Source organism: Lepus europaeus, chromosome 3 (assembly GCF_033115175.1).
Source record: "Lepus europaeus isolate LE1 chromosome 3, mLepTim1.pri, whole genome shotgun sequence".
NCBI classification, from domain to species: domain Eukaryota; kingdom Metazoa; phylum Chordata; class Mammalia; order Lagomorpha; family Leporidae; genus Lepus; species Lepus europaeus.
In genome coordinates this window covers 158,275,221-158,297,760 of record NC_084829.1, presented here as the reverse complement: position 1 = coordinate 158,297,760, position 22,540 = coordinate 158,275,221, and the positions used below count along the sequence as shown (strand labels likewise).

Genomic DNA, 22,540 nt, shown 5'->3' with positions numbered 1-22,540 from the left:
AAATTGCCTTGGGGACCTAAGAGCAGAGCTCAGAATGAAGCCCGGCCAGTGGCTCCTGCGGAGCAGCAAGGGCACGAGGACTTCACTGGAAACCAGAGAGCTGTGGTGACTGAGCCCTCTCAGGCTGCCAGCAGATGTGTCGCTAACACAGGTGCCTGGGAGCAAGTGCTCAACCTAGCACTTCACGTGCCAGTTCCGACACTCGCCTCCAGCTTCCTGCTAATGCACACCTGGGAGGCAGCAGGTGATGGCCCAAGTCCTTGGGTTCCTGCCACCCACATGGAAGATCTAGACTGAGTTTCCAGCTCCTGGCCACAGCCGCAGCCCAGCCTCCACTGTTGTGGGCAAGTGGGAAATGAACCAGCAGACGGCAGAGCTTGAGCTCCACTCTTGCTCTCCCCTTCCCTCTCCCTCTCCCATCTCTCTGCCTCTCCAAAATAAATAATAATTTTAAAACCACACAGACGCTTTTGCAGAGTCTACCATTCCACAAATTCTTTCACTCATTTGTTTAAGAGGTGTCACATACACTCTGGCTAAGAGCCCTAGAGCAGGAACAAAACACTGCCGTCATGGAGCTCATGGTCCAACAGGGCCATCAGACAATGAGCAACAAGACGCAGTTCACGGGATGGTGCGCAGCACGGGAAAGAGGCCCTGGCAAGGGCCAAGGGGAGGAGGCTAGGGGCAGAGAGGCAGGTGAGCCCATGAGCCTTGAGTAGAATGGACAGTGCAGGAGGAAAGCCATGGCCTGCCATATACCCTCTAAAGGAACCTGCACTGAAAATAGATGCTGGTGCAGCATGAATGCAAGAGGAAGCCAGCAAGGAGCCCACAGTGATCCTCACACGGGAGGCAGAGCCTTTAGAGTGGGACTGACAGGGGATCCCTGCTGGGACTCCTGAAGTGCCCGGAGAGATGCTGGCAGTCAGCCAAGGCTGAAGACCACTGACCTAAGACATGCCACTTAACTAATTTATTTATTTTTGACAGGCAGAGTGGACAGTGAAAGAGAGAGAGACAGAGAGAAAGGTCTTCCTTTGCCGTTGGTTCACCCTCCAATGGCTGCCGCGGCCGGCGCACCCCACTGATCTGAAGCCAGGAGCCAGGTGCTTCTCCTGGTCTCCCACGCGGGTGCAGAGCCCAAGGACTTGGGTCATCCTCCACTGCCTTCCCGGGCCATAGCAGAGAGCTGGCCTGGAAGAGGGGCAACCGGGATAGAATCCAGCGCCCCAACCGGGACTAGAACCCGGTGTGCCGGTGCCACAGGCGGAGGATTAGCCTAGTGAGCCGCGGCGCCGACCGCCACTTAACTACCTTAACTCCCAACTTATCTTGTGGGATTCCTACTGTTGTTTAGTGTTTGATTTTCAGGGATTATTGAAGGAATGTGGTTGGTTAATTTCACAGATGTCAAATAACAGCCTTCAATAGCTTTACTAAAAGCTATCAGTTATAGCTTTTTTAGAATTGTGGAAATTTTAATATAAATATAATTTTTGTGAAAGCAGGCAAGTTAAATCTACTTATTTAGTTAGTTTAAAGACTATACTTTTATTTATTTGAAAGGCAGAGTTACAGAGAAAGAGGGAGAGTCAGAGAGAGATCTTCCATCTGCTAGTTCACTCCTCAAATGGTCACATGGCCAGGGCTGGGCTAGACCAAATCCAGGAACCCAGAAATCCTTTGGGGTTTCCCATGTGGATAGGAGGGGCCTAAGCATCTGGGCCATCTTCCACACTTTCTCAGGCACATTAGCAGAGAGCTGGATCAGAAGTGGAGCATTAGAGACTCAAATCAGCACTCATGGGATGCCGGCATCACAGGAGGTAGCTTAACCCACTGAGACACAACAGTGACTCCTAAGCTTATTTTAAAAACTCTTAAGTAATTCTAATAAGATTTGCATCTCAAAAATAAAAAATAATAGAAATACCTAACATATTTTAGATTAAAGCCTTCATACGTAAAATACATCAAAGTGATAGGTACATGAAGGAACAGTATAAGCAACAGTAGAGAAGAGGCATTGTACACCATATGTAATCTTTACACTCATACAAAAAAATCAAATGTATCAATATAAACTTCCTTAAATAAATGTAGCTTTCAAAACTACAAGTGAAATGAGCTAACATTTTCTCATTACTCCTTCAAGTATAATCTGCTTGTGTCTCACTTTTAGGAAAAAGGCTAAAGATTTTGAAATCTATGTTTCGGGGCCAGTGCTATGGCGTAGCGGGTAAAACCGCTGCCTATAGTGCCGCCAACCCGTATGGGCACCAGTTCACATCCTTGCTGTTCACTTCCAATCCAGCTCTGCTGTGGCCTGAGAAAGCAGTAGAAGATGGCCCAAGTCCTTGGGCCCCTGTACCCACATGAGAGACCTGGAAGAAACTCCTGACTCCTGGCTTCGGATGGGCGCAGCTGCAGCCGTTGCAGCCAATTGGTGAGTGAACCAACGGATGGAAGACTTCTCTCGCTCTCTCTGCGTAACTCTGACTTTCAAATCAATCAATCAATTTTTTAATTTTTTTTTTTGACAGATAGAGTTAGACAGTGAGAGAGACAGAGAGAAAGGTCTTCCTTCCATTGGTTCACCCCCCAAATGGCTGCTATGGCCTGCGTGCTGCGCCGATCCGAAGCCAGGAGCCAGGTGCTTCCTCCTGGTCTCCCATGTGGGTGCAGGGCCCACGCACTTGGGCCATCCTCCACTGCCTTCCCAGGCCACAGCAGAGAGCTGGACTGGAAGAGGAGCAACAGGGACTAGAACCCGGTGCCCCAACCAGGACTAGAACCCAGGTACCGGCACCACAGGCTGAGGATTAGCCCAGTGAGCTGCGGCACCGGCGTTTTTTTAATTCTTAAAAAAAAAAATCTATGTTTCACTCAAAATGTGATCCCTCCTAACAGAAGTTTACTAAGAATGTCAAACTAAATGTTTAAATCCACCTATAATTTAAAAACCAAGTAAAACCAGTTAAATATTCTAGAAATTTAAATTTTAAGGAGCAAATAAAAATTACCATATCTAAAAATCTTTCAAAACTATTTTCTTGGTACAAAACTACATCTACAGGGAACTTTGGCATCAAAGCAAGTAGCATCTGCTACCGACTTGGAAGCAGAAATGTGAGGTGCAAATGTATTTTGTTGGTAAACCTTAAATAAATTCATATTCACTGCAGAAGAACCGAGGAAACCAAGAAAAAATGTGGCCAACAAAAGGCTATTATTTATAGAAATCCACAATCAGCAGAAGGGCTCCAAACACGTCAGGTGTACAAGCAGGGCAGCTTGGCCCGAGTTTCCCAGCACAGAACACGGGTGGATAAACAAGCTGCCAGCGACATACTCAGGGAAACCACACAGCAGTTCAGGGCTTTTACTGACCGAAATGTTTGTGTTTACATACACAGGCCTATGTACACACATATTAAAATATGCAAGGGATCTTCAAAGAGTTATGGGAAATGCATATTATGAAAACACTGCATGGATTTCAAATATTTCTTACACCAAAATAAACTTATCTTTAATTCTATATTCCAAGTATACTTGAGGTTCCCTCCTATTATTTCATGCACACACACACATTTCATCACAGGAGAATGCCACTGCACACAACGTCCTGTTTCGCATACATACACGGGGCATATGTGCACACAGATGCTGGGGGTATGTCTGTATCAGAGAGCAGGAGTCTGAATGTGGAACAGACATCACAGCCACTCCTCACCACGAAGCTACGGTCAAACCCGCCTTTCTCATCCAACCATATGCATCAAAAACAGGAGGGTTAAGCTCTTCTTCAGATCAAACCAAAATTAGGACCTTCCTATTGCATTCACATTTAGGATTCAATGACTGAATTTAAACAAACATTTCATACCAAAAAGCTCTGGTCTTAAACCAGTCCTCCCACGCATCCTTACTTTTCAAAGATATTTTTCAAACTATAGCAAAACATGGTTTTAATTATACTTGAAAGAGAGGGAAAAAAAAGATTCTTCAGAATAAACCAAAATACTAAGTAACACAGGTGGGAATCCTAGAAACTGCCTGGCCGCCTTAGTAACCCCGGAGAAAACATTCATTTTAGCCAAACAATTGTAATGTTTGCCTCTTTTTTAGAAACATCTGCTGCCAAAATAAACATTTGCATTGGAAGAAGTGTTTTGGCTGCTAAGATGGTACCAAATAAAATGCTTATGTTCTGAAATAAATATTTTAGTCAAAAAACATGCAGGAAAATCAACATAGCCAAAAGAGTGTAGAAGATAAACTGAAGACACAAATTAGAGAATCTATGCCTTTATGAAGTCGTCGCTGAAAGATCTGTTTTTAATTCGGATTTCACTTAGATGTAAAGTGGTAGGTTCAGATGGATCAGCTTAAAACTAATTTCTATTTACCTTTGTCACTTTCAAAACAACGATCATATGCCATGCTCTCGCTGCAAAGGTCTTCGCAGTACAGATGTGTTTGAGAAAACGGAAAAAGTCCTGTTTTTCCATTATAAAAGCATTCATGAATTGAAATCTCTCATTTTGCCTTCCCCAGCTTTGTAATTCTAATGTGCTGCACAATCGAACATCTGCGACGAGATAAGGATAGTCATCAACCCAATAGCCCAAAACCTCGAGAAGAATCTCAGACCACGTAACTGAAATGCGCTTGACACAAACAAATAATTTAAGCTTCTGTAGCCTATGTTTCCCGGGGGCTATTTATTTTACACAAAAATCTTCTTTAAAGCAAACTGGCAAAGGCCCTCGTGTGCATTCAGGGCATCAGGAGACAAGAAAAATGAAACAAAACCTTTGCTCACTCACATCCATGATCCAGCAAAAGAATGCCTTGCTGTCTTCACGTTTAGGGGAAAAACCTGCACAACTCAGTGTCAGGGTCCAGTAAGCTTACAGATTATGCACCTTCTGTGGAGCTCTGTAGTAGATGAAATCAGCCCATGTACTTCTGCTAACCATCCCCCGGTCTGAATTCCAGGAGCCTGGAGGCAGAACATCCTCCACAGAGGCATAGAAAATTCATTTCCCCTCTCAGCTCAATAAAAACCCAAGCAGACTAGGTTTTAGGGCACCGTGCAAAACTAATCTGTTTAGCCATGTATTTGCCTGATGATGTGAGAGAATCAGCAAGTGAAAGACCACAAATCTAGTTCCAGTTAATAAAGGCTAAAATGATGTAAAATGATGTACTGTTATCACATCATGCTTCAAAGACTCAGTCATGAGGACATTTCAAAAACAAAATTATCACCATACAAATCAAGATCACCAGGTTAATGCTAAAACCAAACATTCAGAGGCCAGTTCCCCCTGCCTCTCTAGGCAGTGATACCATCCACGTGAAATTTCATACAGGCACTGCAGTGCTTTCTGCCTGAACACTCATTTAAAATTCCTATCACAAGAAAGGAATGCCAGCCAGAAATCAAACTGTGACCCCCTGAGCCAAAGACAACTTACCACTCAGCTGGTAAGTGGGCAACTCAATTTATAAACCTGAATTCCTGCATTTTAATCCTTTGCAGAAATATATGAGCAATATTAAATGAACTGGATTCAGCTCATTAGAGGCTCACAAACCAAACACTGAAAGCTCTGGAAGTCATCCAAGGCAAAGTCATGCCTAGGTGGTGACGTCCACTCAATAAATACTCAATGTCATAATTATCTTCCAACTTTTTCCCTGAAGAACCCTAGCAGCCAGGAGGACAACAATGCTCAGCCAATTACATTAATCCTAGAAGATGGATAGGACCAGCAGCCAATCACAGAGCTGCAATGGACTTCGTATACAAATTCGTAATTTCCAATATTTGCTAATAAAGCAACTCATTGAAAATTCTTCACCAAAGAACACAGTCTAAAGATAAGAAAATAAGGGCATGTGTCTGAATAACCTTTACTCAAAACCTTCACTATGTTTTTCCATTTCAAAACTATTAACAACTGTCCACATGAACTTGGAAAGCTCTATGTCTCCTGCAAAGTATTACACACTTGGGGCTGGCATTGTGGCATAGCAGGTAAAGCCACTGCACAGGCTGCTGACTTGAGTCCTGGCTGCTCCACTTCTATCCAGGTCCCTGATAATAGCCTGGGAAAGCAGTGAAAGATGGCCCAAGTACTTGGGCCTTTGCCACCCTCAAGGGAGACGCAGGTGAAACTCCTAGCTCCTGGCTTCAGCATGGCTCAGCCCTGGCCGTTGCAGACATTTTGGGAGTGAACCAGTGTGTGGGAGCTCTCTCTAACTCACTCTCTCTCTCTCTCTCTCTAACTCTGACTTGCCAAATACCAAATAAATAAATCTTAAAAAAAAAGTTACACACCTTTAAAAATATATTCACAGCTATTTTCAGCCTTTTATATGTCAAACAATACTGTATTTCAAAGCTGTTTTACAACTGAATGAGGTAAAAAAATACAGATTATTTATACCCTTGACTATGATTAAGTCAGTATGAAAGTTTGATATTTCTGCACCTAGGATGTTCAGTTTCTTATCAGATACACTATTTTCCTTTCATTATCAGAAAGATCTGTGCTTAATTAGAACTGGGCATTTCTTTTCATTAGTAGTAAAATACCTAATCTAAAATCTTAATTAAAAAATTTGCTGAAATACTTAGTGAGCAATCTCACCCCTTCAAGTAAATATAAGAGTTATTATATTTTTAAAATATTTAAGCATCATAGGGATTACATTAAATCAGGGAGCTAAGAAGAGAGAATATTTACGCATGTCCTCTACTTTCAGCCATATATGTTTGGGAAAATAATAATGAAAACAATCTTCCTAAGTTATCATTCTTCACACACCCCCTCCCCATCTGCTGGACTGCTCTGAGACTGCAAACTTAGCCAATATCTAAAACTTCTAATAAAAAGACCTCCAGTCTGAGTTCCAGCTACTCTGCTTCTGATCCAGCTCCCTGCTAAAGGTTCAAGTGCTTGGGCCCCTGCCACCCACGTGGGAGACTGGGATGCAGTGTCTGGCTCCCGGCTTCTGCCAGGTCCAGACCTGGCTGGCTGCTGCAAGTAACAGATAGCAGAAACAAAAAACAAAATCTTGCCCCAGTCAGATGAGAGAGAAAGAAGCCCTGAGTTGCTTGCCACAACACCCCTGACAGGGAAACAAGAAGAGGAAGGTTCAGAAACCAGCAGCGGAGGCATCCACTTCTCCCCGCCTCACCCCAGCCCTGCTGCTTCCCACGCCTATCCACCTCTTCTCTGCCCGTGGCAGGGTATCCTCCAGAACTGTGAGACCCCAACACAACCGGCTTAACACACAATGAGGTCTCAGCAGCAGCTGCCTGGGCCTCCTTGCCCTCCACTAAGGGCAAAGAGGCTTCAAAACTAAGAGGAAGAGTGATGACGGCGCGCTTCATCCTGTAACTCGCCTCTCACACACAGTCCGTAGCCTCAACCCCACAATCCTGCTCTAGGAAGCAAAACCTTGCTGGAAGAAAAGAGGAATGCGGAAAAAAATTAAGCATACAATTAAAGTATCCGACTGATTGAGAATTCTGAGTGGCTCATTTTTAATCACTGAGGGGTGAGATTTTTCCAAAAGCAAAAACTGTTAAAGGAATGAACAGCCAGGATCCAAAGCCTGAGCCATTTCTATCTTTCCCCCCATAGCTGCCTTAAAGATACAGGGGAAAGACAATATTCAGTCTATGAAAAAGAAGGCTCAGAGGCAAATTATTAACGGGCCTTTAGTACCCAGCTATGCATCATGTAAAGCAGGCCAAATCACTCTCTACGCTCCAGAGAGAACAAGGGTTCTCCCCACCTCCCCCCCCCCCCCCCCAAAAGACTTTTGGTCAAATCCAGGCAAGCATTTCCTGAGAGGAAGCACTGTTAACCCTGGAATGGCTGCTGGGCAGTCGGAGGGAATGCCTCATCTGGGAGGCAGTAAAATGCACCCGCATTGCCCCGTGCACTCCAGGGCACTGAGAGAGCGGGACGGCGGTTTATAAATAAGCCATGCTGGTGTGCCGGGTAACTAAATGTCCTAACAAGTCTGAATCTAATTTAGTCTTTTCCAAATTCCACGCTTCCTCAGGCCAGTACAACATGGATATACTCTCAAGTTTCCAAAGACTGCAGGTTGACTGCTGTTCAAAGGCAAATGGTCACCTAAGGTAACTCCACTTCACGCCAGAGGAAACGAAGGCAACCGTGGGGTCTGTCGTTTAAGAGCAGGAAGTATTTTTGTTAGATTTAAGTAAAAGCACAAAACTTATCAAGAGCTAAGACAACAAACAGCACCAAATCCTAGCAGATGAACTACAGAAACTTCTTTCAGCAGTACCTAAGAAATAATTTGGTAAGCAATGAAAGCAAAGTTAACATTGGGAAATTAAAAAAAAAAAACTAAGTTGATACCATCTTCATGGAAAGACTTTTAAATAGCTTGAAAATTCACCTTAAGATAGGCTACTCACAGCTCAAAACCTGACGCTCTGACCTCAGAAGTGCTGGAATGCCAAGTTCACTCCAGAGCTTGGATCTATATAATCCGTAGCTAAAGCACAACAGGGTCTGTCTTCCAAATACAGCTAGTACCTCTGGCCTCCCACAAAACAAGACCCTTGTCCACTCTGTTCTAAGAAGGTCTCCTTTCCATCTTTAAAACATAATATCTGAATTAGTTAAAGAAATAAACTAAAAGAAAGCAGAAAAATCAGTGAAATGCTCCCTACCTCTCCTAACCGACAAAGGTAGACAACAGAAGACAGTGGAAACCAACAGCACAAATGGAAAACACAGGGGGCAAAACCAGCACCAACCTGTTGCTGCGGGTACTGCATCCCACCCATCGTCCCAGGGGTCCGACCCTGGATGCCGATCGGATACCGCTGCGGGCCTGGGGGGCCGTAGGAGCCTCCTGGGTAGGGACTGCTCTGCTGCGGCTGGGAATGGGGGTTACTGCCCATCCCATACAACTGAGGTCTCTTCATCACCATCGGATCCATTGGGCTGCCCTGGGGAGAAATAAAAGAAGGTCTATTAATTCACTACTTATCATAAAAGCAGAAATGTCTATTGTACTAACATGCACATTAAAAACACAATTATTATCAATTTGGAAAATATTAAAAACAACCTTACAAGAACCCAGAAGACCATTAAGAATAAACCTAGACAGATAAAGGACATTTTAACTTTTGGGAAGGCTCCTAACAACTAGGAAGGGTATAGAGTAAACAAAACGGAGAAAGACTCTGCATCCTAAGCAGAGATAACACATTTGCATCTAAAATTCTATTATGCATGTAGGAAATGAACACGATAGTTAATCTCATCCAGCTCCTTTTAACTTACTTGTAATAAGGACAAGGGATATTGAATAATTAGCAACACTTTCTGACTTCAAAGTATTCTCAGAATAATGATTTTATTTTAGACCTGAGTCTGCAAGTCCCGGTGACATATTAGTGCATCCGAGAGTGTCCATTAAAAAGTGAAAGGACACTTTTTAGATGATGCAGAATGTCTAGGGTAACGATTTTCACAGATCAGTAGTGTACAGAGATAAACACCCAGAGCCTGAGTCACAAGCCTCCTTCTCTATGTAAGGAAGCATCTTAACAAACATAACCGGTTCAAAAGTAGACTATGAGTTTTATTTTTGGTTCACTGAGTCAGTTGCTGGGCCTCAGGGCCAAGGCCATACCATAGGAGCCAGGAGTAGAGTCTGGGCGGGGCCTTCACACTCTTAGGTGTGACCAAGGGGCAGAGCAGCTCCGAACACCCCTTGCCCAGGACACAGAGGCCAGCACTCAGGAGAACCTGCCTTCCTTACAAGACTGTGTACAGATCCCTACTGTGTGCCAGGCTCTGCGTCCCCACCCAGCCAAGAGCACGGGGAGCTGCAGGAGCTCTTCCCAAGCAATGGGAAGAGGTTTGAGGAGGAATGACAGCACAAAGCTCAAGTTCATGGCCATGAACTGTCAGGTGTGGATAAAGAAGTATAAGCAGTCGGGTCCACACAAAGCAGGAATACGCAGAGAAGCAGCTGAAACAGGCCAACGCTGAGCAGGGTGAGTCTCCCAGGTCATCTTAAGGCTTCAGGCTTCTCATGGATGAGCCACTGAGAGCTCTCACTGAGGGCTGCCGTGAGGCCGGCTGTCAGGAGCATGGCTCTTCGCAGTGGCTGGAAGCAAGTCAGGCCAGGGCACAGCAAGCACACAGGTGAGGCGGAGGTCCTAACCAGGCAGCAGTGCTGGGAGAGGGAAAGCCCAGATTCTGTCACACTGAGGAGGGAGACGCAGCAGGTCTGGGATGACCTGTCTGATGGATGACAAGATACCACCTAAGATGAGACAAGGAGGGGGAGCTGCCCTCAATACTCCCACATCCCTGCTGGGGGGTGGGGTTCCAACAGGAAACCAGGTGAAAACACTCAGAAAGAGACGCACTGAAAGTGCAGCTTGGGAATGGAGTCTGGCCTCGCAAAATAAGCAGGAAAGCGGGCATGTATAGGACCGACGCGACCAGAAGGCAGGGGTGTCCCTTTGTGCAGCCTCCACTACCTCTCCAGAGCAGTGCAGTAAATGCTCAGGGAACACTGGATGAATTAACCAACAGGAAGCAAGTAAAGCCCACAGACTGAATCCAGGAAGAATGTAAGAAAAGAACGGGTAGAGGCCTAAACCACAGAGAAGACCCTTTAAAGGGCACGAAAACAAAGGAGCCTGCAAAGAGGCCCGAAGAATGGTCAGCAACTGTCGTCAGACATACTATGAGTGTGGTGCAATGGAGGAGGAGCCACAGATAGCAACACGACAAGCAGGCCAAACAGCCCCGGGATGCATGAAGGTGAAGATTAAAGCTGAGCCTGGGGCCGGCACAGCAGCACAGTAGATTAATCCTCCACCTGCAGCATCCCATATGGGCACCGGTTCTAGTCCTGGCTGCTCCTCTTCCAGTCCAGCTCTCTGCTGTGGCCTGGGCAGCAGTAGAAGATGGCCCAAGTGCTTGGGCCTCTGCCCCCAAATGGGAGATCTGGAAGAAGCTCCTGGCTCCGAATCAGCACAGTTGCAGCCTTTGTGGCCATTTGAGGAGTGAACCAGAGGACGGAAGACCTTCCTCTCTGTCTCCCCGCTCACTGTCTGTAACTCTACTTCTCAATGCAGAGCAGCAGACATACTAAGCAGACAAGGCAACGAGAGAAAGGCGGGCTGTGGGTTCTAACAAAGGCTTCCTGGAGGAAATACCTGAGCTCAGTCTGGAGGGATTCACAAGAATGTGCCGCGAACTGTTGGCACCTTAACTACGCGGAGCACGCAGGTGGCAACAGGGTGATCTGCCTAGCCCCCCACTCTACAAAGGCCAGTCCTGCTCGAAGTCCCAACTACGTGCAATTTTAATCATTCCTAGTTTCATCAGCCAAGAAAACATTTGGAATTCAAATGACAGGAACTGAATGACAGTTAAGTTGTTTGTTATAGCACTGGACTGGTTTCACAATTAAACACAGGAGGACAGAAAACTAAATTCCTTGGAATATTTTTAAATGTTTGTGTGGCAGACAGAGAAAACTTCCCATCCACTGGTTCACTCCCCAGATGTCCACTATGACTGGGACTGATCCAGGCCAGGCACAGGCCTGAAACTCAATCCAGGTCTCCGCATGGGTGGCAGGAACCCAATCACGAGGGCCATCGCTGCTGCCTCCCAAGGTCTGCACTGGCAGGAAGCTGGAACCAGGAGCTGGAGCTGGGACTCAGGCCCGGAAGTCTGACGTGGCACCTGAGTGCATAACTGGCATCTTCACCGTTAGGTAAGATGCTCAAGCCCCTCGGAATTATTTAAATTACAACTTATGCCTGAGAAAAGCAAAATATAATTATTTTCCAGATTTTCTTTCAAAATATGAAAAGAAACAGTCTACAGAAGTATGACAATCAAGCTGAACCGGTGATTTCAAAATCAGCCACGTCAAGGAAGGGCCTACAGAGAGGATAGTGAATCAGATTTCAGGCCGAGTATCCAGTTCCGGCGGCCCTCTCTGAACGGTCAGCCTGGCTAGACAGGGCACAGCAAACGTTTGCTTATTTCACAGGGACACTGAAGGATCAAAACCGGCTTAATTAGAGCAGAACCATAAATGGGAAAGTGATTGGAATGTCTATATTTTCATGGTATAGATAATACTACAGCAAATTCATCTTCTCGGTGACTAAAATTGTTTTGTAATATCTGTCTCATCAGTGCCATCAACTCTCACAGGCCTACTTAAAATTCAGTTAATTTGCACCCATGTCAAAAATGTTAGCATAACCCTGAGATTTCTGAAAATCGAAAGCATGAAATACAGATTATCTGTACCTCTCAAAATGCATCAAATATCTTTCAATGAGGCTTTAGATATGAAAACAGATACTCACAGTGCAAATTATTTAATTTTAACCTTCTCTCCTTACAGCTATTACTAAATATTCATCCACAATCCAGATTCGCCCCGCTGTGTACTCTTGCTATTTTTAACAGTAAATATGTGCAACTGTAGTATCTTAAACCCTGCTTTTTACTGTTTTCTTAAAGAAACCAAAAACCAAACCCAGTTTAAGACTTTACCAGGGGCTGGCGCTGTAGCACAGTAAGTTAAAGCCCTGGCCTAAAGCGTCGGCATCCCAAATGGGTGCCGGTTCGAGTCCCGGCTGCTCCTCTTCCAATCCAGCTGTCTGCTATGGCCTGGGAAAGCAGTACAAGATGGCCCAAGTCCTTGGGCCCCTGCACCCACGTGGGAGACCTGGAAGAAACTCTTAGCTCCTGGCTTCAGATCGGTGCAGCTCCAGCCATTGTGGCCAATTGGAAAGTGAATCAGCAGATGGAGGACCTCTCTCTCTGTCTCTACCTCTCTCTGTAACTCTTTCAAATAAATAAAATACATCTTAAAAAAAAAAAAAAAGGACTTTACCAAAAAACAAAGGCAGAGTTGCTTATAATATTCACAGCTAATGCAAAACAATTTTATGATTTTTAGTCACCTATTCTTCCACCATTACACTTCAAAAGTATGACCACCTGCATTTCATAAAACTAACGCTGTCTCAGGGACATCATCCTCATTAAGCACTGTCCTCAAATCCTTTTCTAAATAGGTTATTCCAAGCTTTTTATCCCCGGACAGCGTAACACAACTGCTACAGTTTGTACTTCAATTTTGTAAGATAAGGCAGGAGCTTCAGAGGCCACAATATATAATTGCCATTTTCAAAGCGTTCTTAGCGTAACCAGTCTAGTTGTAGCTACTTGGCTTCTAATGCAATTTTATTACTTGATAAGACTCCCTGGTAATTCCTCCTCACACAGATATGCTTTTGGATACAAAGTATGAGTTCTGTCTGTCTGTATTTCTCTCTCTCCCTCACATACACACACACAAATATACACCTTGTTCAGATCTTCTTCTGGAAAACAGAATGTCTTCCCATTAACTATTAAAGGAGCATAACGTAAATTTTTTTAAAATGTTGTGTTGGATTCTAAGCATAACTCAGTTATATTCTATGTTAAATAGACTTTCGGAGGCTGGCCTAGGAATCCAGATATTGCCTTCACCACAATTAGCCAAGTCCAAGAAAAACTCACATACTTTTCATACATACTCTACACTCACTATACTCAGATGCTCTTCCACCATTAGCACTCTCAGTGTATGCCCACATGTATAACTGAATTTGTGCCCAAATATCAAGCTATAGATATTTCTTAATGAATATAATTCACAATATGTTTCAGACCGATTCCTTAAGCCATAAGTTGGAGAAACACTTTTGCAAAACACTGCAGAAAGAACAACAATATATCCACATAATGGGAATACCGACATGAAAAAGTCCTAGCTACCTGAAACGATGCTGACGAGGCTCAGGAGCAGCCAGAGAGACTGGCAAACAGTCACTGTCATTTGTAAAGTCATCCGTGTTGACTTTGTGGTGATGATGTCTAACCCAGCTCTACAATGTTGCTGCTCTTCCCACACCTGTCCTGGTGTGCAGAGGAACAGGAGAGCTGCAGCCAGCTATCCAGCACTTGCCTCCCACCCACCCCCACCATCACCCCCCCCGCCCCGCCCCTGCCCCATAGGGTGCCGGTCCGGCTCCCATTCTGCCCTCTGCCAGCAAGCCCTGCTCGGGCCCTGTCTGTCCTGCTATGGGGACCGCGGAGCCCTTCTTCACACCCAGAAGCTCTCCCTCTCCTCGGGACCTGCCCAAGATCGCCCAGAGGCTGCCCTGGGTATTTCACTCCTGTGCTATTTTTCCATTTTCCGCACATGACTTCTTACCTCCCAAGTCAACTCACATGGCAGTGTCTCACATGGTATACAGCACAAATGATGTGGGCAACTGAGGTTACTGTGCACGCCTGGGAATGCCCCCAACCACACAAAGCATTTGGCCTAGGGATTGAGACGCCCAGAGTCCCAGCTCTGCTCCCTTTCCCAGCCTGCTGCTAATGCACACCCTGGAGGCAGCAGGTGATGGCTCAGGTACTTGGAGCCCTGCTCTCCATGTGGGAGACTCAGAGTTCCTGGCTCCTGGCTTTGACTTGGACAGCCCTGGCAGTGGAGGGCATTTGGGAAGTGAACCAGTAGATGGACAATCTCTCTCTCTCTGCCTTTCATGTAAAATGAAAAATAAAGTTTTAAAGTTCATGAAAAAAACTTTGCAGGAATTTCAAGCATTCTTGCATGAAAATGAACTTCTCGGGGCCAATGCTGTGGCACAGCGGGTAAAGCCACTGCCTACAGTTCCAACATCCCATATGGGTGCTGGTTCAAGTCCCGGCTGCTCCACTTCCGATCCAGCTCTCTGCTATGGCCTGGAAAAGCAGTACAAGACGGCCCAAGTCCTTGGGCCCCTGCACCCATGTGGAAGACCTGGAAGAAACTCCTGGCTCCTGGCTTCAGATCAGCACAGCTCTGGCCGTTGCAGCCATCTGGGGCATGAATCAGCAGATGGAAGACCTCTCTCTCTCTCTCTCTGCCTCTCCTTCTTTCTTTGTGTAACTCTGACTTTCAAGTAAATAAATAAATCTTAAAAAAAAAAAAAAGAAACTTTTCTAATTCTCTATCTCAAATAAAATTTTTATTTTTATTTTTTTAAAGATTTAGTTATTTATTTGAAAGTCAGAATTACACAGAGTGAGGAGAGGCAGAGAGAGAGAGGTCTCCCATCCGATGGTTCACTCCTCAAATGGCAACAATGGCTGGAGCTGCACTGATCCGAAGCCAGGAGCCAGGAGCTTCTTTCGGGTCTCCCACAGCGGGGCAGGGGCCCAAGGATTTGGGCCATCCTCCACTGCTTTCCCAGGCCATAGCAGATAGCTGGATTGGAAGTGGAGCAGCCGGGTCTCAAACTGGCACCCATATGGGATGCTGGTGCTGCAGACCGGGGCATTAACATGCTGTGCCACAGCGCCAGCCCCTCAAGTAAAATTTTTAGAACTGCAAAATATCATACAATTTCTAATTTTCCAGTTTATTAGCCACAAAATATTAATATGTTGTTACCTAGTAACTTACTACCTAGTAGTTATTTTATTTTACCTTGTAAAATAAAGTAACTTCTAGGGGCCGGTGCTGTAGCATGATAGCATGATAGGTTAAACCACCACCTAGAGTGCTGGCATCCCGTATGGTGCTGGTTTGTGTCCTGGCTGCTCCTCTTCTGATCTAGCTCTCTGTTTATGGCCTGGGAAAACAGTGAAAGATGGCCCAAGTGCACTCATGAAGCTCCTGGCTTCAGATTGGCCTAGCTCCAGCCATTGCGGCCATTTGGGGAGTGAACCAGTGGAGGAGAGACCTTTCTCTCTGTCTCTCCTTCTCTCTGTAACTGTATCTCTCAAACTAAAAAAAAAAAAAAAGTAACTTCTATAACCTTCTATTAATAAGACTAACTACACTGGGGATTCTGAACTCCTCAGAATGCCCAGTGCATCCCCAATTTAGCATTTAGTGTCAGGGGTTCATGGAACTTCCTCCTCTGGAAACCCACCCAGAGACCTGACTTGGCATTAGCCAACAATGACAATACCTGCCACGCATTTCCAAAGCACTGGAATACTTTCTCATGAGGTCACAGTTCCTTGTGAATTCAACAATGAACCAGAGAACCTCAGAACTGAAGGGCAGCTTACTATTTCAGTATGTATGAATCCTCAAAGTGTCTCTAACCACGAACGGTATTTCTGCAACCACTATCCAGGAGTTTTTACTTCGGTCCTGTGGCAGAATAGTTCCGGAGAGCTGCAGCTGTTTCCCTTTGATGAGTGAAATGTGTCCCTTTGTAGTCCCCTTAACCCCATAGGTACTACTGAGGTCCTGGCTTCCATTTCCCCGGAATCGCCACTGCCACGAACGGAGCCCGCGGTCTTGGGTTCTCCAGGCAGCCCTGTCCCCACACCTGGGGAGACCGCAGCTGCTCTGTCACACTTGTCAGCTATGGACCCCAGTGCTCCAGACGCTGGGCTTCATCTCTGCTTATCGTCGGATGGCTCATTTCTCGGCACCGTTCTGCTGGCTGAGATTTTTTTTCGGATCCTAGTTCTGACATCTAATAAATGAGCTGCATTTTCTAGCCTGACACGAACCACAAATGAGATCAGCATCACGTCACTGACACAAATGAGATCAGCATCACGTCACTGATGACAAACCCTGAAGCCCCCAGGGAGAGGACAGAGCCCTGGGCTAACCACTGGGCCGCTCCTATAGTCTGATACAGATCCAGGCACCCGAGTCCTCTGGAAGACCCTCCCTCCGGGCCTGGCGCTCCTCACGCACACTCACTGCTCCTGCTATGAAAGCACAAGGCCTGCCCTCTCTGTGGGCGAGTGATGACCTCTTGCCCATGTCAAATTCCTCCATCTTCTCCTGCACGCCCATAAACAGTCAAAGATTAGAAACACGGAACTGACACGCAGGGATAGAAGAAATGGCAGGAGTTAGAGTTAGACAAATCTGGGTGTGGACGCTGCCTACACAACCTGTTAACCCTGGACATTCTGGCTGGCTGTTAGGAGTACGGTCGCACTCACCTCCTCGTGTTGCTGGGAGAATAAGAGATACCACAGGACTTAGCACATGGTAAGAGCTCCCTGAATCTCTTTTCTCCTCCTCTTAAGTTAGCTAATTGACATCAGAGCAAAATTACTCAATAACTTATTTACTTTAGACTGCTGAAGGTGAAAATCTTGTCTTACATGTCTTGAATACACCAGAGTGGCTTCCTCAGTGCCACAAGGCCACTCAGACAGCAGGGCTCGCACCAGCAGGTAGCCCGGAATGTAGACTGTGCACCACTACAGACAAGTCAGCACTCTGCTCACGCTCACAAGCCGCGGCTGCCACCGCCTCCCCAGGCCCGTGTCTCCCCAGTGTGTCACTCCTGGCTGGTTTCTCTGACCCCAGAGCTCTCCACCCAATGTGCCTGCCTGGCTCCCACAGAATCCTGTCCCCCTCGATGCCAAGCCAGAACCCAGGGACACAGCCTCTCCCCCAGCCAAGCCTTCCCCAGGTCTGCCAGCTGGGCCCACACACACCCCCCACCCTCACCAGCCAGGAAGGGGCTCTAGACAAACCACTTACTCTCTCCGCAGGGGGCCTTCAACTGCAGCTCTCTCCCCTAGAGTGAGCTGTTCTCCTTCGGGGAGAAGCCCTTCCCACATCCTCCCCTCAGAAAACACTGTGCTGCCCTCCGCAGGGCTAATCGAAGTCTGCAGCCACAGCCGCTGCTGAGACTCCCGGATAAATGTGCCCCCAACCCCCACTACTGGGTCCCCTAAGAAGAGCAATGATGAAGTAGGCAGAGCCAACACCATGCCTCGGCAGGCCATCACCCAGGCACACAGAGCAAGTGAGGCACTTGGACGACTCTGGTTCCCTAGTTTGGGACTAATTTCTACTAACCAGCATAATTTGTTATTAATTTAATCCCTCAGAGTTCAGCAGTTTATAAATCAATATCTAACTAAACCACTTTTAAATTTAATTTAGGAAATGTAATAATTTTATGAACAAATTCGAATGTATATATTATTTCAAGAGTAAACTGGATCTAAAAGAAATAGCAAAATAGTAATGGAATATACTTTCCCTCACATTTGTGATTCTTGCCATCTAAAGAAATTATAAAGCTTTTAGCATGACCTTAGCATTTTTAACACTTGGAGCTCTCGGTTTCCAGGAATGCCCACATTCGTGTGTCAGCACCAACAGCAGAGTAACAGGCCCTTATTAGAGAGAGAGAAATGATATGATCTATTTCCCATATAAATGCAGATTACAAACAAGAAAGGAAGCTTTTGTGAAACTGTCAAATTTCAGTACCCCCACTTGTGGCCACCAACTAATTTTTCTGCACCTCGGTTCACTCCTCTGTACACTAAGAACACCACCGATCAGAGCTGTTAACAGACATAATGAAGCATCGTCAACTTCTAATGAAGACAGATGTTACCATCATCATCATACGGAGGTGTCATTCCACGATAATCAGTACGAGGCATGGACACCCTCCACCAACATGCAGGCACCTGGCCTCGCTAGCCATGCTAGCTGGAGTCAGTCTTCCCAAAGACCAGGCCTCGGAACTGGTGAGTGCTCCCGAGACCAGACCGGGAAAACAGAAGCAATCTGCTCTCTCCAGCCTGTCGTCCCCGCACTCATGGAATGGTGGTAAATTCTGCAAGTGCTCCAAGCCCTGGTTTCCCTATCTCTCAAGTGAAAACAGAAAAAGCTCCCTCAGAGACAGCCACTTGGCCGGATAAACTATTCAGTCAGTCTCCGAGCACTAGCTAAAGGCAAGAGAGGAGTCACTGATATCCCCAGCGATCCCCATGGCTGCCTCCACGCCTCTCAGGCTGTTTTAATAACTGTTTACATCAACAAATTTAAATTGTATTGAAGAAAATGCAAATAAAAATAGGACAACTGCCAACTCTCTCAGCTATCTCTGGACACAGTGCGTGACATGCTGGCATGAAGGTGATCTCCCCCGGTTTTAAAGGGCCTTCCAGAGTTAGGGCCCCAGGAGGTATCTACTTCCAGAGCCATAATCAAGTGACAGCATATGAGGGCATTTCAAAATATTTGCAGAACACAGAATAAAAAGAATTTTTAATTAACATGATTTCTTAGTGTAAAAATATTTTGCCACAAAAAGTTCCCAAATGGGCAGGCATTTGGCACAGTGGTTAAGTTGCCACTCCGGACACAGGCATCCCAAATCGCAGTGCCCGGGTTCCAGTCCCACATCTGGTTCAGATCCAGCTTCCTGCTAATGCACACCACGGGAGGTAGCAGGTGGTGACTCAAGTACGTGGGTCCCTGCCAAGGACTCCTGGCTTCAGCCTGCTCCAGCCCTGCTATGGGTATCTAAGGAATAAACCAGCAGATGAAAGATATGTCTCTAACTCCCTCCCCCAGCTCCTGTTCCCAAGTAAAATAAAAATAATTTTTTAAAGTTCATGAAAAGTGTATATTATGAAAAATTATGCAGGGATTTAAAACATTTTTTCATGAAAGTAAATTTATCTTTTTAAAAAACTATTTATTTGAAAGACAAAGAGAGAGGGCGAGCATTAGTGGAAGTTCCCATTCACTGGTTCTCACTCCAAAATGCCTGCAAGGGCCAGGACCAAGGCCAGGAGCCAGAAGGTAGGTCTCTGTGGAGGACAGGAACTCAGTTACTTGAGCCATCATCACTGCCTCCCAAGATCTGCATTAGTGGGAAGCTGGCATCGGGAGCCAGGCTCTAGGCTGTAACCCAGGTTACTGGGACATGGGCATCTTAACTGCTTGGACGAATGCCTACACCCTCAACTTATCTCCTAATTCAATTTTCAAAAACTTTTGAAGTACACTTGTATATTGATTCTTACTTAATTTGGTTGTTTAAAAAACAAATCTTAGGGGCCAGCACTATGGCTTATTGGGTAAAGCCACTGCCTGCAACGCTGGCATCCCATATGGGCACTGGCATCCCATATGGGCCCCGGTTCGAGTCCTGGCTGCTCCACTTCCAATTTAGCTCTCTGCTATGGCCTGGGAAAGCAGTAGATGATGGCCCAAGTCCTTGGGCCCCTGCACTGACATGGGAGACCCAGAGGAAGATCCTGGCTCCTGGCTTTGGATCGCACAGCTCTGGCCATTGTGGCCAATTGGAGAGTGACCTCTCTCTCTGCCTCTCCTCTCTGTGTAACTCTGACTTTCAAATAAAGAAATAAATCTTTTTTAAAAAAAAATCTTAGCATGACTGTAACAGTCAAATCTTACCTCTAAAAAAGAGCAACTAAACCTAGCGTGTAAGCCTGACAAGAAGACTGCAGTGGAGATACTATTAGGACAAGGGACAAAATTAGGGCATAAGCTGTAGGTCAAAGTGCTCAAGCAAAATTAAATTTCCTGCCAGTGATAATTGCTCTGAGGCATGAGTAGGATACTTACTTGTTACCAGGAAATACACACTGGATTATTAAGGAGTAAAGGGAGAGGACGCATACAACCTACTCTCAAATGATTTGAGAAAATATGGATGGATAGACGAATAGATGGACAGAGAACCAACATGGTAATAAAACAAAATTTTAATGGTAAAAATGTTCGAAGTTGATGCATTCAAATAAAAGGTACATGGTGTTTCTCTGTATTGGTTCTTGCAACTTTCTCATACAATTGAAATTATTTCAAAGTAAAAGCCAAAAAATGATATGCTTGTTTCACTTTCTTTTCCTTGGGGGTTCTGGGTGGTTTTAACAACCCCCATGGGGGGAGGGGGCCAAGAGGGAAAGAAAGAGGGAGAGGAGAACAAGAAGAGTCGAGACCACTGGCAGGGAGCACAGAAACAGGAGGTGTAACTGGAGGAAGGGGCATTCCCTAAAATTACCCAAGGTGTTAAAAAAACAATGCTCGACATGTATTTTAAATACATTTCTTTAAAGTTCTCAGGACACGCCCATCCTACCAAGAAGGAAAACAAAGACTGGGGAAAGGAAAGGTGGAACCCTGCTCAGGTAGATTTCCACGCCAACAAATCACCTTTGTAGGTGATCAGAGTCAGCACTCAGTTTTTTGATCTACAGTTTTTAAAAAAAAATTTCAAACTAGTATTTAGAGATGTGAAATGCGCCATCTTTAACCCAGAACTCTCAATTATGTTAATAAGTCTCAAAAAACGTGCTCCTGAGAAGAAAGGCTGAAACGTGGACACGCCTCCCGAGGCAGGTGCATGCCAGCAGGCTCTTTAGCACGAGGACAAGACGTGGGATTTTAAAGATTTGGTATGAATTAAGAAGTGGGTTATCTCTGAACTGCACTGACAAAACTTCACTGAGGGGCAGCAGAAGGCCCGACACTGTCCAGGCAGCTGATGAGCAGTCTGAGTGCCGTCTGTGCTGGCGAGGGCACTGACCAGAGTGCGGGTGCCTCAGTCAGGGGCTGCCTCTCACCTCTCCAGCCAGAGGCCCTCTGCATGCTTGGGTTAGTGAAGCAGGCCAGGAACTGGTGGCACTGGGCTTGTCAGCTGGTGATCCTGGGCAGATCCTGGATTCCTCCTCTGGAAAGTCAGGATGTGGTGGGCATTTGGCCTGCAGCTAGTATCAGAGGTGCCTGTATCTAATATTGGAGTGCTTGGATTCGAGTCCGGCTATGATCCCAGATCCCAGCTTCCTGCTGATGTGAGCCCTGGGAGGCAGCAGATGATGGCTCAAGAGGTTGGGTCCCTGTCACCCATGTGGGAGAACCTGAGTGAGTGGCCCCCGGCTTAGGTCCCCAGGCCACTGTGGGCATCTGGGGAGTGAAGCAGCAGGTGGAAGTTCTCTCTCCTCTCTCTCTGCTCAAATACATAAATAAACAATAAGATAAATAAAGTGAAACTTGGGATGATGCTAGTACCCACCTCATCACACTGGTGTAAGCATCAAATCACACAACAGACTACAAGACACCGAGGCAGTGGCTGGCACACAGAAGTGCCCAGATCTAAGCGTCACAGATCAGTACCGCTCCAGCCCCCTTCCTTCTCATGTAAGGAATAGGGGTTGCCAGATGAACTCACACTGCCGTCCCATGATGCTCCAGTCTCTGCAGTTCTGGGATCAGCCCTCCTCTCTACAACACCTTCTAACCACTGACACCAAAACGAATGCAGACTGCTAGAGAGATTTCTCCTCTCTGCCTCACGCTCTGACCACAAGTCTTTCTTTGTTTGCCAGAAACACAAATTCAAATAAACAAGGCTCACCTGGGAGGACAGCCCCACCACCTCACCTCCATGCCACGCCCTGACTCCACAGCCATCCCGCTTACCCCTGGCTGCCTTATAGACAGCAGAGCTCGCCAGGAGCTGCAAAGCCCGGGAGATAAACTCGCTGCTCCCTTGGCACCCCCACTCAGCACAGCGCTCTCATCTCATAAACACTAAGTATGTCCACAACCAACTGCAATTCAAGGCCAGAAACGCTGTGCTCCTCACCCTAATTCTCCTTGTAGTCTCGAC

General features: G+C 46.1%; 1 protein-coding gene across 2 annotated transcripts in view; it reads right to left on the bottom strand.

Annotated features, from left to right (window-relative positions):
* The window catches only part of ARID1B (AT-rich interaction domain 1B), a 437,948-nt gene that overhangs the window by 374,077 nt on the left and 41,331 nt on the right, over positions 1 to 22,540 (bottom strand). For both annotated transcript variants that reach the window (XM_062186972.1, XM_062186973.1), the window contains exon 2: positions 8,822 to 9,016. In XM_062186972.1, the coding sequence (XP_062042956.1) occupies positions 8,822 to 9,016 (195 nt within the window). The remainder of the gene's footprint in view (positions 1 to 8,821; positions 9,017 to 22,540) is intronic.